General features: G+C 41.5%; 1 protein-coding gene across 2 annotated transcripts in view; it reads left to right on the forward strand.

Annotated features, from left to right (window-relative positions):
* LOC128855862 (uncharacterized) overlaps positions 1–13,162 on the forward strand; it is a 29,056-nt gene extending 15,894 nt beyond the window's left edge. Inside the window, exons 1-2 of one of the 2 annotated variants that reach the window (XM_054091074.1) lie at positions 2,132–2,424; positions 11,081–13,162. In XM_054091074.1, the coding sequence (XP_053947049.1) occupies positions 11,084–12,544 (1,461 nt within the window). In that variant the 5' untranslated portion in view covers positions 2,132–2,424; positions 11,081–11,083 and the 3' untranslated portion in view covers positions 12,545–13,162. Of the gene's footprint in view, positions 1–2,131; positions 2,425–11,080 lie in introns of those variants that run through there. The other variant, XM_054091072.1, reaches the window with a different exon arrangement.
* The last annotated feature ends 2,594 nt before the right edge of the window (positions 13,163–15,756 follow it).

Below are 15,756 nucleotides of genomic sequence, written 5' to 3' on the forward strand. Positions count from 1 at the left end.
TGGTGATGCCTATCAAGTGGTGACACTAATGACAATGACGACAATTGAGGGAAACAAAGCAATTGAGGCGGTGGCGCGCACATGCGACTATGAGGCAATGCACTCAACAGCAACAGCAGCACTCAACGACAGCAATGGCCATTAACAGCTGTAACAACATTACAAACGGTAACCATTGCGCAGGCACAACATCAGACCTGGCTGACAATTTGACAAGCAATTTTTCCATCATTTTCTGGGCAACCACAATTTTGTTGTGTTATGTCAGCGTGGCGGAGCAGCAGCTTAAGTAAATCAAAGAAAACTCCAAGTGCGGTTGAAGAGCGTAAATAAAATTCGTAGTAAGTCGGAGGTGGCAGGTGGTGGTCATTAGATGCCCAAACGCTCGCAGAGTGTTATTTCCGCGAAAGCGACTTGTGTGTGTGCGGGGCAACGCGTTTTAAAGCGTGTGAAAAGAAAAGTCAGAAAATGGGCATAAATGCGTACGCTTATGAAGAGGCGTAGCGAATGGCATACGCATACATGGTTACACAAACAACAAAAACAAAAGCAATGGATATTTCGGAGGGAATTTGTGTACTTAAATAAGGAAAGATTTCCAAAACTTATCTGGCATGCCCACTTACCTTTCTTTTTTATGATGCCTCATTCGGGTGCGCGTGTGTGTGCGAGTGTTGTCTATTTTATCAGCAACAACAACAACAGCGCACACAAAAGTTACGTAAAAATATAATTATCGTAAATGTTGCAACATTCAAAACACTGGAATAATAAGAAACAAAGGGGCAGCCAGCCTACTTTTTATTTGGAGCGCATCGATAGCCGCTGGATTTCATTTCATTTCGTTTGCAGTTGCGGCTGCGTGTAGCGCGCCCATTACGAAATCCAAGTAGCCGCGAGTAAATGTGCAGTTTGGCATTTTATATTTGTGTGTATGTGTGTGTGTGTGTATGTAATTGTTTTCTTTAATTTCACTGCCCACTTCCAAATGCAAGCCATGCCACGTGAATTCGAACTCGAAGCACTGCAATTAAGCGCCATTTCCGCTGACTGCAATCAAAGCGGCGGCGCGAACTCACCATGAACCCGCTATGATGTAATCGCGCGAATGCATAAAAACAGCACACACACACATGCACACAAAACAAATAATAAGAAAAAAATAACAAAAAAACAAAAACAGCGCGACGACAATAGTAACGACATTCAAAATAAACGACAGCGATTTGCAAGTTAAAGACTTGTGAAGCGAGCGGCGGCCAACAACCGTCGTCGAAGCGGCTTATGCGCACACACACACACATACATGCACATAATATGACGGAAGCGCACAAGAGGCGCGCGGCTGGAGTTGAAGCTGAAAACCAGCTGGTCAACCGTGACATTGAGACTCTACGACGCTGATATGCGCATACATACATACATGCATACATACATATGTGTGTGTGTGCTATAATGTGTTTACAGCAGCTTGTCGCTACTTGCATACTAAAACAAGTCGGAAATTGGCCAACTTCGTTGCGGACTATAAAAATCTTGGCCAACGCGCAGGCGGCCTAAAAAGCGAATCAACTAAAAGAAGAGGAAAAAAGTGCAAAAAAAAGACATGCATGCAGAGTAAAATAAGAGAAAAGAAATTATTTACAAAAAACCTACTTAGCGCGCAAGCGGACGGAATTGCAAAGGCAATTCACAGTAACGCAGCAGCCAGCAAAAACTAGCGGAAAAATAAATAAAATAAATATTTCGTAGCGTTTGTGGGCGGCCAACCATTTAAAATACCCAAAATGCTATTTAAGATGTGAAAAAACGAATGCCACATTCACGCCGCCGCGCGCGCTTGCGTGCTGGATGAGCTCAATGCAGCGCGCACATATTCGCAAATCCCTACTGCGCGCGCGTCCCACTTGAGGATTTCGTAACAAGACAAACAAAGCTCAGCGAGTACGCAAATAGGCAAACGATAAGCGTGTAAAATGCAAGCAAATTTATTGACAGCTAAACAAGCAAAAAGCGGCGATAAAATAGAAAAATCCATTAGTAACGCAAAGCACCAAAGCAATTCATCATTTGTTGTTGCTTTTTTTTGCTCTCTCTCTCTCCCGATAGTCACTCACGCGCGCGCCTACTCGCAGGCGCTCTCGCGAATTGGTAGCGCCTCACCACAGCGCATACGGTAAACACATGTTTGTATGTAGAATATTTAGTTGTGGCCTTTGCGCCACAAATGTCGCCTCGCGCATACATTGGAGTCGAGCCAAAGTTGCTGGCACTCCGCCGCATCGCCGCGTTCTTCTTGTTTGCCATTGAAGTCACCACTGCCGCCACCACGCACACTCAAGTCAGTCAAGCGAAAGTGAAAGTTTTTCTTGCTTTGCCAGGGAAAAACTCAAAGAAACTGCAAGTGATGTGAAAAAAATCAAGGTAAAGCAAATACGGCAATAGGCTGAGGAGCAAGCAAGCGCTCACACACACACATATATATATATTCATCTATACATACTTGTTTTTGTAAACATGAAGTAGTTTTGTTTTTGCTTGCGGTTTCTTACCGGCCAAAGTAGCACGTGGCTCAAATGATATTGTGAACAAGTTACTGGTTTCAAAGCGTCAAAGCCGGATAGAGGCCCAGAGAGAAAAACTTTTTTTTGAAAATAAACTTTTATAAAAATACGCAGCGCTGAATTGTGAACCACTGAGAGGGTTTCTTGCTTAGCAAAACGGAAACCAAAATTCACCACCTAAGTCCTTTTCACCTGATTTTAATTGCCTTGATGTCAGCTACGACGTTAAGGATGGGGAACCTGCATCGGTTTAAGCTGGCAGACACCCCTTTCTGTCCAGGCTACCCCCACATCGTGGAGAGTACGAAACAAGTAATTTTGTACTGTGTCCGCTTTAAAGAAGAAAGAGATGCAATAAAAACAGTTTTGGCGCATTTAATAGCCTTAAACACCCCTACGGTCCATAGGTTTTCAACCAGTGGGAAGTAGGAGTAGTAAGGTCGAGGATTCGCAGCAAGAATCGTAATGCGTCTCCGCCATATCGATTGCGTGTGCAAGGTACGGCAGCAGTCAATAGTAGCAGCAGCAGTGCAGCGGGGGCTGAGCGAAATTGACGGGCCAACCACAACCTACTTGACGTAGAGACACAAGAAGACGAGCCTATAGCATAAAGCTGGCTACAAATATGATGGACCCAGATGTGGGTGAATAGAATTGGTCTTTCTTAAGAGTATCCGTTCTGGGCCTTCCCAAGATAATGCAGAAAGTAGTCCCGGGAAGAGTGTCTCCCCAAAAGAAAAGTAGAGACTGTTTTAGTTGTCACTCCACTCAGCGCAGTACACGACGATCGATGTAAATGCGAAGCCATTTTGAACCCTACCTCATCCACCAACAAAAAAAAAAAGAGGTGAAGAAGAAGCATTATTATTACTACTTTTATCCGGTCATGATGCATAAATCCGCAGTCTGACCAGTTTTGTGCTACGTATCAGAGTCGTGGACTTTAAATAAAAAGCCCCAAGCCCCAAATATTTGAAATAAAAATGTTCAGACAAATCCTCGAAGCATTTAAGGACAACTATGGTGAATGGAACTTAAGATGGAATCATGAACTGAGACAACTAATAGGAGGAGAGGAGGCTTTGTTGATCCCTAAGAATCAGATGGCTAGGTTATGTCACGAGAATGGACCAACCAGAGCTCAATGAAAAATAATTGAATCTGAAAAAGTACGATGAAATCAAAAAGTGGGCTAAGATCAAGATAAAAAGTAATCAATTTAGAGGTATCGGATTTAAGAGTGAAAGAAAACAACAAAATTTCAAAATCTTTATTATTTTTGTGTAGAACCATTCATGACTTTTCTTTCTTAAAGATAATCGCTTTTAAATGTTGGCAACTGCGCCGTAATTCAGCCATCCGTAAACACCAATTTTGAATGGCTCGCTGGAGGACTTCGGTCGGTATCTCGTGAATAACTTCAGTGATGTTGACTTCCAATACCTCAATGGAAGCTGGTTTAGCCACAAAGCATTAAGACTTCACATATGGGATTTACCACCATAAATAAAATCAAATGGTGTGATATCACACGTTTCTGGTGGCTAATCCGCTGGTCCGAGTCGAGAGATAAATTGCTCACCGAAACGACGACGCAGTACGACGCAGTAAGTCCACTGTTTCACGGACTGAATGGCAAGTAGCGCCGTCTTGTTGAAACCAAACTTGTTCTTGTTGTGGAGAACACGGGCTTCAATTTCCGGCATCAAAAAGTCATTTATCATGGCCCGATAGCGTTCGCTATTCACTGGTTCATTGGTGCCAGCCTCTTCTTTGAAGAAATATGGGCCGATGATTCCTCCACCTCATAGACAGCACTAAACAGTTGTTTTCAATGGATGTAATGGCTGTTCTTGAATGGCTTCAAGTAGCTCTTCAGCCCAAATACGGCAATTTGGTTTATTGACGTAGCCATTAAGCAAAAAATGGGTCTCATCTCTGAACAGTTATTTACACCATACGTTGGTGTAATTGTACGATTTGTAGATATTGTTGAGATGTAAGCCTTTCTATGATGAAATGTCAATGAATACTAAAAAAAATTATGTAGTTAGTTTGACAGTAATCACGCGTGATTTGTCAAAAATATCTCTATTGCAAAAAGTATCTGATCATCCTTTAGGTTGACAAACTGGAAGTGAGCATGAGGAAACTCAAACTAAAAAACTGGAAGGAATCAACCAAATATCGGGTAAAATGGAGACATTTTATTCAGCAAGCATTCACATAGAGCTGTATCGCCAAACTATTATGATAATTATCCGGCCATAGTGCACTGCGACCTCTAATGTGGTCTATTGCGTAAATGGGTACAAGATAGACATAAGTCGCGCGTTATCGGACTGACACACTTTCTCAGGATTTTTTAGTCCATCTACGAGTGCGCATAGTGAAAAAAATTCGGAAGGAAGAGACAAAATCAGACCGTCCACCGGATCTCAGCGATTTTGAAAAAAATTACCTATCGTAACCGAGGTTATGACTAAATAGCTTGGTGCTTATAGCTAAATCATTGTAAAGATCTTCATAATAAACTTACCGGGGAACTTTAACGATTCACCTGATTGATTTAATTTGGAAACGCTATATTAACATCAATGTTGGTCTAAGATTGTCGTTGCCATCTCAACAACGACTGATTGGACGAGCGTGACAATGCGCAAAAAATGAGCGGCAGAATTCTGCTGCCGAATTCCCGATGGTGTGACAGCCGAAGTTACTCTCCAATTTTGTTTCGGATGGCCAAACTTTGTATTCTACCATCCTTTGGAGTATGAGTCTGCATCTTGCGAGAGCTACACAAAAGAAGCATATGAACCAATATTGGATTGGCCGCCTAAATATAACTACACATAAGTATACCTGATTGAGTTTGAGCCTAGTCTGTGCTTCAATTTAATGCAATTAGGCTGGATTACTTTCATAATTGGGTTATATTTTTTGTAGAAGGTGATGGAAATTCCGCAAATCGGAAAAAGTGGAAAGCCTTTTTTACAAGGCATATCTCGGTTTCTGATTATAGCTACGACAATCGGAGAAATAACTTTTTTACTTATGACAAAATGTCTTAAAAAAATTAGTTATATCCAATACCAAGTACAAAAGATTATTTTGCTGTATAGGGTAAATAAATAAGTAACGAATTTGACTGATCTATACGAGTGTACAGTTTTGATGCGCCTTTTTGATTCCATCATTTCGAATTTCAGATAAGTATTCATGTTAATAAAGAACGACCCTGACACCGACTATGCAACGAATGTGAAGCAATTCCAACTAATTTTGGATTTTTAAAATCTGCACTACTTCGATAAGAGTAACGAACTAAAAAAATCGCTAGAGTTTGCCAAGTTATTAAAGGGTTAACCCGAAAGTTAGCGCCCTAGGGCAAGTAATGGCAACTCGCCTTCTCCAAAAATAATTCGAAAACCTGCTCAAAAAACGTTTCCCAATCATTCAGTGAATAAACACGATGTGTCACGCCCAAACACGCTCGACTAAATGAGCCCAAATATGGCTGCCAATATAAGAATCTAATCTAGATAAGCCAGGTTGCTTGTCCAATACAAGACACTCGGTGATGATATCTGCGTTTGATTTCCATCCCCTAACTAAGTTGCGTAAGCCACTTAGATCTTTTGAAGATCTTTTCACTACAGTGAGCCACTTACTCATGCGAATTTCCCAGGTCTTCAAAGAAATAATCGTCAAGACAGATAAAAGCCGTGCCTCTTTGAAGTGTAGGATATTCACAGAGGAGGTACTGTACCGACTCAATTTCTTCTTCATCTCCACAGCTCCTGCAGGTAGACCGAGGAACCGGATAGACGCAGTGAAATACGATCTCAAGAACTTGGGAATACGTAACTACGAAGCAAAAGCTCAACATCGTCCGCTTTAGAGGAGTTTTGTGAAGAAAGCTTTGACGAACTCCGTGTTGTAATGCTGTGAAAGAAAAAGAAGAAGATTCTGTCCAGAGCGTTTTGCAGACCCTGCAGTTAGTGGTCAGAGAGCATCTTCTATTGGTTTCCGCGATTACGCTCAGGTCAATCACAGTGCACAGTTCGTTCAGAGGAATACTAATGTTCTCTACCACGCGCTGAAGGTCAGGCTCAGTGTCTTTCCTTGCACACTCATTCGCTCTTTCATTACACTCCCCTCCAGAGTAGCCAGGGACCCAACAAAGTGTGGTGTTGCGTTGTTGTATAAGCGAGAGTGGCCTCCTGCATTCTTCAACATTGATGTGCACTGATGCCAGTGCCTTGATCGCTGCTTGACTATTAACAAAAATAGTAAGGTTTGTCGAAGGTGAGTCCACTAGCCGTATCGTTTTTGCTGCTTTGTCTATAGTGTAGATCTCAGCTTGGAAATCGCTACACCGGTCTGAGAGTCTAAAAAAGCTATTTAAGAATAATTGTTCCGAGTACACTCCCGATCCAGAGCCATTGCCCATATTTGAGCCGTTAGTATAAATTTGTTGGCTACCCTTCATTTAACTATTTTTGTTTGTTGTTTGAAAAATATATCAGTATCTGTAAAAAAACACCCATTACAATGTATACTCGTTCCTACAGGGCACTCTCACTCTCTCATTATGCTTGGACGAATGGTTACAATGAGCGAATCTGAGTTCATGCGCGTGCGTATGCTCGAGGTCAAAACACTGCGGCTAGCGGGTATTTGAACTGCAAGCAAACTTTTTTTAACTTAATTTTATCATTCAAAAGCAGCACAAACTTTTAATTAGTTACAAATAGTTAGAAAATGAGAGCAAAAAGTAAAATTAATGTAAAAAATCTGTCCAGCACTCGGCATAAATTAAAATTAAGCGGAAACACCTAATGACTAAGCGGCAGTTAGTGACTACTCAATGGAGAAAATAAATGAGATAAAATAAATTACCGCCAATTAACAAAATTGAAAATTCGCCCACCTGAAGTTTTTTTACGAATTTAACGGTACTCAAAATATGAATATTAAAGACCCAAAATAGCCAACTGTAATTTTTTTTGTTTTTCTAATTTTGTTTATGACACCAATTAAGTGCCACGCGCAAGTCGTTCATAGCTGGAGGGTGCCTGCTCGTGTCTGCCACAAAACAGTTAATAAAATGTAGATCCACGCCACAAGCAGCTGGAACTCCTCAACTTGATGGTTTTTCTTTTTAATTTTATCCCTCTCTTTTTTTCTAAATTTTCTATTCAATACTTATTTTGTTTATTTCTTACGCTTCACCGGCCACGCTTTAATTGTCGATGCGCTTTCTTGATCAATGTACGATCAACGTACGATCAAATCTTCTACGAGCCAACGAAATTAAGACTTGCAATAAAATCAGTAAAAGCTCAACAACAACAATAGCAGTGCTACTCGTAGCAAAATATAGATTTAAGTAAAAACTTAAATGAAACGTAGTAATAAAAAATTGTGTTTATTTTACTCAGTACTGTTATTTACTTTTCCATACATGAATTGCTTTTATGCCTACTTAATTTTGTTGTGTAAAAGGAAAATGCGCAGAAATCGGTCAACGAAAACTGAAAGTGGCGCCCAAAGTATCCGCCTTACAAATTGGCTACAACAGCCGATAGGTACGCTCGTGCAGTTTACAGTTTAACAGCGCATTACCTCCATTTAAAGCTGTACGCCGTCAAATTTAAATTACCATTTATCATGTCTAAAGTTTTTGGTATTTTTTTTAATTCTTGCATGTCAGCAAACTCTTAATGTCCCATTTGATGTTAAGATCTTGTTTTTATTAAACTGAGTTGAGCGGCTTGCATTTGAGTGATGTTTTCGGTTAAGCTGAAATTATTTTTTTACCTACTCGTAAATGTAAGTGAATGTATTGTATAAATCTACTGTAAGGTGTTTAAGGGCCGCCCTGAGCTACATTTAATATGAAAAATCCTGCCCGTTACCTACTTCAACCGCTTTGTACTGCTGATGAAATTCATCAGATTTTTAATGTCAACGCCAGCTATGTATATCAGCAGGCGTAGCAAAAAAGTAAGAACCAAGATGCCTGGATCTTAGCCCCGCCAGAGCAGGGCAGGTAAGGAGAAGGTACTGCGATGATTCCACCTCATCCTCCATACATCCATCGCAAAAGGGACTTGTGGTAATTCCAAGATTCACAGCATGCATTCCTCGCGCATAGTGACCTGTGAGAAAACCAACGAGATTCGAGAGCTGATATTTAGTCAACCTCAGAAGCTCGTCCGAGCGCCCCCAGTCCACACGTGGCCAGAAGGACTTCGCGACCTTGCAAGCTTGCGTACTTGCCCAACGCTCGCTGAATTGGCGCGATGTCCATCTTTCCAGGAGCAGACCGCAGGTAGTCAGGGGAATCCCAATTCTCTGCTTTCGCGGCGCGATCACCTAACATGTCCCTTGTTTAGCCAGCTCTTCCGCCTCGCAGTTTCCCGCAATGTCACTGTGACCAGGAACCCAGATGAGGCTAATGTGAAAGAATTCGGACGCAGTCGAAAGTGAGGTCAGGCATTCCCTGACCAGTTTCGAGTGCACCGTCACTGACCCGAGGGCCCTTATTGCTGCTTGGCTGTCGAAGTAAATATTTATTTACTGGAACACTATTTTCATGTGCAGCCATCAGAGTCGTCTTCAATTGTTCCATTACTCCCCTTTGACTGTTAAAACGCGTTCCCCGCAGTCGTTTTATGACTCAAGCAAACAGAAAAAAATCGCAGAGAGCCATATCAGATGAATTCGATGGGTGTTACATGGGTCTTCATTTCGATCTTGGTCAGAAATGCACGGCTAATGATGACACTGTGCGACGGTGTGTTATCATGGTGCCAAACCCACGAGTTGTTTTCCCACAAATACTTTCTTTTTTGCCGAATTGCTTCACTTAAACTTCTCGTGATGCCCAAATAATAGTCTTTATTAACTATCTGACCTTCTGGCAAAAATTCGTGGTGTACAATACAGTTGTGCCAATACCGTTGGGTCAATACCACACCTACAACAAGAAAAACATAAATAAAAAATAAATAATTGGCGCGTACACTTCTGTTAGGTGTTTGGCCGAGCTCCTCCTCCTATTTGTGGTGTGCGCCTTGATGTTGTTCCACAAATAGAGGGACCTACAGTTTCAAGCCGACTCCGAACGGCAGATATTTTTTTGAGGAGCTTTTTCATGGCGGAAATACACTCGGAGGTTTGCCATTACCTGCCGAGGGGCGACCGCTATTAGAAAAATGTTTCTATTAATTTCGGTGTTTCATCGAGATTCGAACCAACGACCTCTCTGTGAATTCCGAATGGTAATCACGCACCAACCCATTCGGCTACGGCGGCCGCCATCCACCATACTCTCCGGATATTTCAGCTTGTGATTATCACCTAAAAATTTGCCTAAATGTCGGGAAGACATTGTAAATAATGAAGGAAAATACGAATTTTATTGATTAATAAATACTTTAAACATTTTTTTTATTCATTTTAAAGCCACCTTTAAAAAACGCACGAACTTATGCACTGACCTGTACTTTCAAGCCATTGCTTTGCTTAAACGGTATTTTTTGCTTCCCGGTATTTTGAAAATAATAAAATTGGCGTCACTCTTCGTACAACAACTCACGATGTAATAAATAGAATATCATGAAATTTTACCAGCTGTCTTTTTAAGGCTGGGTCTAACTGAAAAAGAATTGAATGCCATAAAACTAGTTCCATCTATGTGTTAGGCCCGGGAGTTTTCAGACCATGTGTTATTGTATGAAATGCATCGCCGGACTCGAAAAACTGTAAGTGCTTCCATTTGTGGAAAAACTGCAAGATTCACGCCCTAAATAGGAAACGGAACTCGGCGAAATACCCAACAAAGGGTGTGAGCGCCAATTATTATTATTATTGTGAAACAAATTTTTGCATAATTTTCCGCTTTGGTTTTTTAGATATTATTTTGAAGTGTCGTAGTATATTTTCTCGTTAATTAACTGTTGATATTTTTATTGTAAGCAATTTGTATTCAGGCCAGATTTTAGTGTTCATATGAAACAATTATGTAACGCGGCACAAGATGTCTTTGAGGATGGGAAAAGTCCATTAAAATAAAAAATAACATTACACTCGAAATTTTTTTGTAAATATAAAATATTATATAAATGTAGATAAACTTACTAAATTTTTTAATTTGTAACTTCCTACGCGAATGCATAACCGTAAAGTAGTCATTATCAAATTTAGGAAAAATTCCGCAATTTACAGGGGAATTTAAAATTTTTTAGTTATTTCATGTTTATGTTTTTTGTATTTTTTCCACCAAGCAAAGTACTGGGAATTAGCCCAGAGCACTGCATTTGTAATATTGTACATTTGTGTCAGTTAATTTGCGGTTATTACCGGCATAAGACGGAGCTACCTGCAATTAAGCGGAAACGCCAGCGAATTCCTGACGTTTTCTTGCACACTAAAACAAAAAGATAGCAACAAAACCCATTCCAATTACTTTATTAACATTGTTTTCTTCCTCTTATGCAATTTTCCAGCGCATGCGCAGCAGACAAGACAACGCAATGTCGTCGCCAACGCGAGCACGCGCAACAACAAAAACCCCAAAAACTGCCACAGCTGCGATAGCCGCGTGCACACTTTTCCTACTACTCTCACTTGCGGCCACCAATGCGCAAACGCAAAACCCCACTCACAAGGAAATCGGAGAAATCACCGGAAAACCTGCCATCTACAAGCCAGCCATCATACGCACTGAATTGCGTTTCGGACGCAACCTTGACCCGGAGAAGGTGCGCGTGGTCAATGTGAAATCGAACACCGGCGACAATGTTGAACTTTTGGTAGGCAAGGATACGAGACGCGGCCGCCTTGATGATGCCATGAGCAGCTTTTTTGTGCGCAGCGCCGATGTACGCAAACCTACACCACGCCCACAAAACGCCAAATCATCCTACGCATACAATTTCCAGCATACGCCAGCGCTGCTCAAGCAAGCCGAATTGGCGCGCCAAGGTAAAGAATACCAACAGCGCAAAGCCGACGCGGAGGCACGTCAAGTGTTGAAGATACAGAATGCATTGCGACAGGCAAATCAGGCAAATGTCATGCAGACTAGTAACGGTCGGGCACAATATGCACGTGGACTGCAGTTTCGTGACGAGAACGAGGTGCATAAACAACGGCCACAAGCCGCCGATGAGCTGCGATTTGTGCAGCACGACCAGCAAAGCCACGAGCGACCCGTCAGCTACCTGCCCCAACAACGCAGTGCAAGTATCAGCCGAAACAAAAGCTTCGCGTTCCCCTCCGAGGTGGATGGCGCAGCGCATGAACCTATCGATCGCTCTTGGCAGCCACTCGAAGCCGTCAATGCGCCACGCACGCGTAATTTGCGTCAAGCGCCCAACCCATACAATGCACCAGCTGACACATACCCGCTTGGTGGCGGTTTCACGTTTCGTCCCATCTTCAATGCGGCGCTACGCTCCGTAGCTGAATATTACACGAATGCCGCAAATAGTGTCAGTAGTACGGCACGCCGCTCCATGCGCCCAAATATCATTACCAAGGACGATTACTTGGCGACGAACAGCAAAAAGAAGACGACCTACATACCCGCTGCCATAGTGTTGACCTCGTCCACGGCCGTGATGCCACCGAATGCTAACAGCAATCGCGATAGCAACAGAAATAACAACAATAGTGTGAACAGACATAGCAGCCACTATCAGGGGAACGCATACGGTGGTGCGGCCACGCAAGCCAAGGTGCCAAAGTTGCGGGATTCGCCGAACCAGTATGCGTCTGCTGCTTCATCTCCTTCGTCGGCCGTGGTTGATGGCCCAGCGGTGACTGTGATTGAAGGCGTGCGCGTGCCCGATGCGCCAGAAGACAAGGTGCGGACTTGGCGAAATGCGCGCGTACTGAACAATCAGCTGGTGCCTTACCCAGATGGTTATACGCCGCCCAAAGTGCAGATACAGCACTTCGACAGATGAGTGAACGATCGAAGCCGACGAGTACATTTGTACGTATAAACTGCCAAAAATATAAATGTTTTCCAATTCTTTCAACTACGACTACTTTCTGCACTTTAACAATTTTCTGCTACTGGAGTTAGTGGCAACTGAGGAGCGCAGAGCTAAACGGGTGAAGTTTGATAAGAAATACTTAAGTAATAAAAAAAATCATGGAATGGCTTAGTTTTGTTTTTCCTTACTTATCTGCTATGCAAAACATTCTTGCTGTATACTTTTTGTAATTTATTTATTTTTAATTAAAATATTGAATTTTCGTTGCTAATTGAAAATTTTATGATAAGTTATAAACAAATGTAAGCATTAGTAACATACATATATACATCTGTTGAATTTTTTTGTATTTTCCAAGTATGAAAAGACTATTGTTAAGTAACTCCCGAAAGCATATTCTGCGAATGACTACTTCAGGTGTTCACTGCTTACTGTTTTTATGATCGAATTAAAAGTAAAGAAATAATTTTCTTCTGTTTTGTCTAAGCAAATATTTTATGATTCACTTCAATTCTGAAATGTTTACTGCATTGTATTTTAAGTATAATATTTTAATTAGTATTTAAGAAATGGAATTATTTTAGAAGAGCTGAATAAAAAAGAAAAATGCATTGCATCGTAGTTTTTCTTTCTCTCGAACACTCCAAGCGTCGCTTCATCGGATGTTGTCATCGTCCAAGCTTCTGCGCCATACGTTAGGACGGGCATAACGAGAGCCTTGTAGAGTGTTAGATTGATCTATTGTGCGCCCCTAATTACTTAATTATACTTATTTATTATACCGCGGAATCGAACCAGCTCCTTAGGAGGGAGCAATTGTAGGTCTTCCTCCTCTAGCAAGTAAGAGCCAAGGCTTCTGTGTCTCCTGTGGCCTAATGCCTCACAGTTGGTAATTAAGTGTTCTATAGACTCCTCTTCATAATAAGGAACTTCAGGATACAGAGAATTCTTTAAGTTGCTATCTGGGCAGCATCCACTGTTTTTGGGGCCTAAAGACGATCAGATATCTATAATTTTATTTGGAAGAAAATTTGATGTCAGATTTCCACTGGAGCAATCCAGAATGCATTCAGGGGGGTTTGACGGATATTTTCTTTACCGATGGGTCCAAGAATGAAATAGGGTCTGGAGCTGGATGGTACTTAAACGATAGTTATAGGTATCTATATGCCATGGGAGAAATGGCAACTGTTTTCCAAACGGAAGTTTTTGCTATCCTGAAAGTAGCTAAATGGATAATCGAAAGAAGATGGAGCGGGAAACAGATTGGAGTTTTCACTGATAGTCAGGCTGCACTGAAGGCCCTGGAAAACGAAGCAAATCTCAAAGATTGTTCAAGAATGTCAGAAGAAGCTTATTTCTGTCGCAAGACAGAGCAGGCTTGTGCGTATATATGTTCCAAGGCACTCCGGTGTTCAAGAAAACGAAATTTTCGATGAATTGTCTAACCGTGGATCAGCGATTCCCCGACAAGGCCTAGAGCCAATAATCGGAATCAGTTCCGTAGGAATCATGAATTGGATCAGCGATTATGTTTGCAACTTACGAGCGCTTCAAATTGGAAGCGTTGTTCTGGCGTTAAACAATTCATGATGACTTGCCAAACCTTACTGAACAGAAATGCCAACAAAAATTTCCATTTGCCATTCTAAGTCAGTCATCCTCCTTTACGGGATTATAGACTGGTGAACGACTCTCGACAAGACAACGATTAGAAACGGGTTCAACATATGGCGCTTATGTGTATCGGATTTAGGGGTTGGACACACGACCATAATACTCTGTTTGGGTCCAAATAACCCTGTTGAATATTGTTTGAATGAACCATACTTTAATAGGTTATTTAGTATTAGAATTCCAGCATGATGTAAGCTTGGGTTGACAACATACCTGGTCGGAAAAACTACTTACGGTTGTTGGCTTAAAGTTTGACGATAAAGTTGGTTTTGGTATCTACTTTAAGAAGCCAAAAGTAAGCAGTTCGGCTCGTCTTACTAGTTACAGTACGTATTTCGGGCTAAAATTCAAGCCAATGATGGGGTAGCTGTCTGGTTAGGCAAAAATGTGCCTACTTATATATAATATATTTATTCATATAGCCAAGCGGCGATAAAATCTCTTGATGGGTTTGTCACTAATTCCATAATTGCTCACAAATGCCGGGCGGCGTCTCTTAACGAGAAGACAGATTATTACCATTTAATATGGGAGTCAGTTGCAAGAATTAGAAGGAGAAAGAGTGTGTCAGACATCTTTTTTGTCACCGTCTCGCGTGGCATGCAACTAGGTTTAGATACTTTGGGTCATTGTTTGTAAATGATACAGATGACCTTAGGGATAGGATAGGATAAGTGTCAGCAAGATCAATGGATTTGTATTTAAATCAAAAGGGTTTAAGGAGGAGTAGCAGATAAACTGTGTGTAGAAACCGACTGCCACTTTTACCTTCCTTGCCATTCTCAGCGGCCAAACCCTAGTTATCGATATCGATAGCCCTCATGCAGCTCAAAAAACACCCATTATGTCGGTGTTGAGGTACATTGCCAGATAACTTTGTTTCGCTGAGGTGTCACACGTTTCCTTCCATACAAGGTTTTTATATGTAGGAAAAAGCCCAGCACCAAAGAGCTGTGTTTACAAATTAGTGTAGTATACGTGAGAAGAAACCGTAGGAGTATGAATCAACAGCGTTTAGTGTAAGTAGTGGAACCGCTACTCAGTTCTAAGTGAATTTGACAGAATCAGCTGTTGATCTGAGGGAGTTGTAGATTCATTTTACAGCTACGCTTATACATTCTGGCAAAAAAATATCGAGAATTGTTCATTTAAAAAGCGCTCAATTTTTATTGCTGGAATGTTGGTAAAACTGTCCTCTGTAGCGTCGCAGAGTTTGAGCGTCATTTGTCAATTAGCTTATTTTTGGCATTTAATTATATCAGTCGGCCGCAGCTGTGCTCTGCGATTTTCTTTATGAATAAAAATATAGAACAAAGAATTTGTCTTAAATTTTGTGTTTTGAATAGCCGAATCGTTGAAAATGTTGCAAAAAGCCTATGGCGAGTTATGGTAGTGCTTTATCAAAAACACGGGTCTACGAGTGGTATAAGGCTTTTGGTTTTTGCAGAGGGCCGAGAAGTCGTGGAAGGTTTGCCCCGATCTGGTCGCCCATCAACGACTTC

This window comes from Anastrepha ludens, chromosome 2, assembly GCF_028408465.1.
Source record: "Anastrepha ludens isolate Willacy chromosome 2, idAnaLude1.1, whole genome shotgun sequence".
NCBI classification, from domain to species: Eukaryota; Metazoa; Arthropoda; class Insecta; order Diptera; family Tephritidae; genus Anastrepha; species Anastrepha ludens.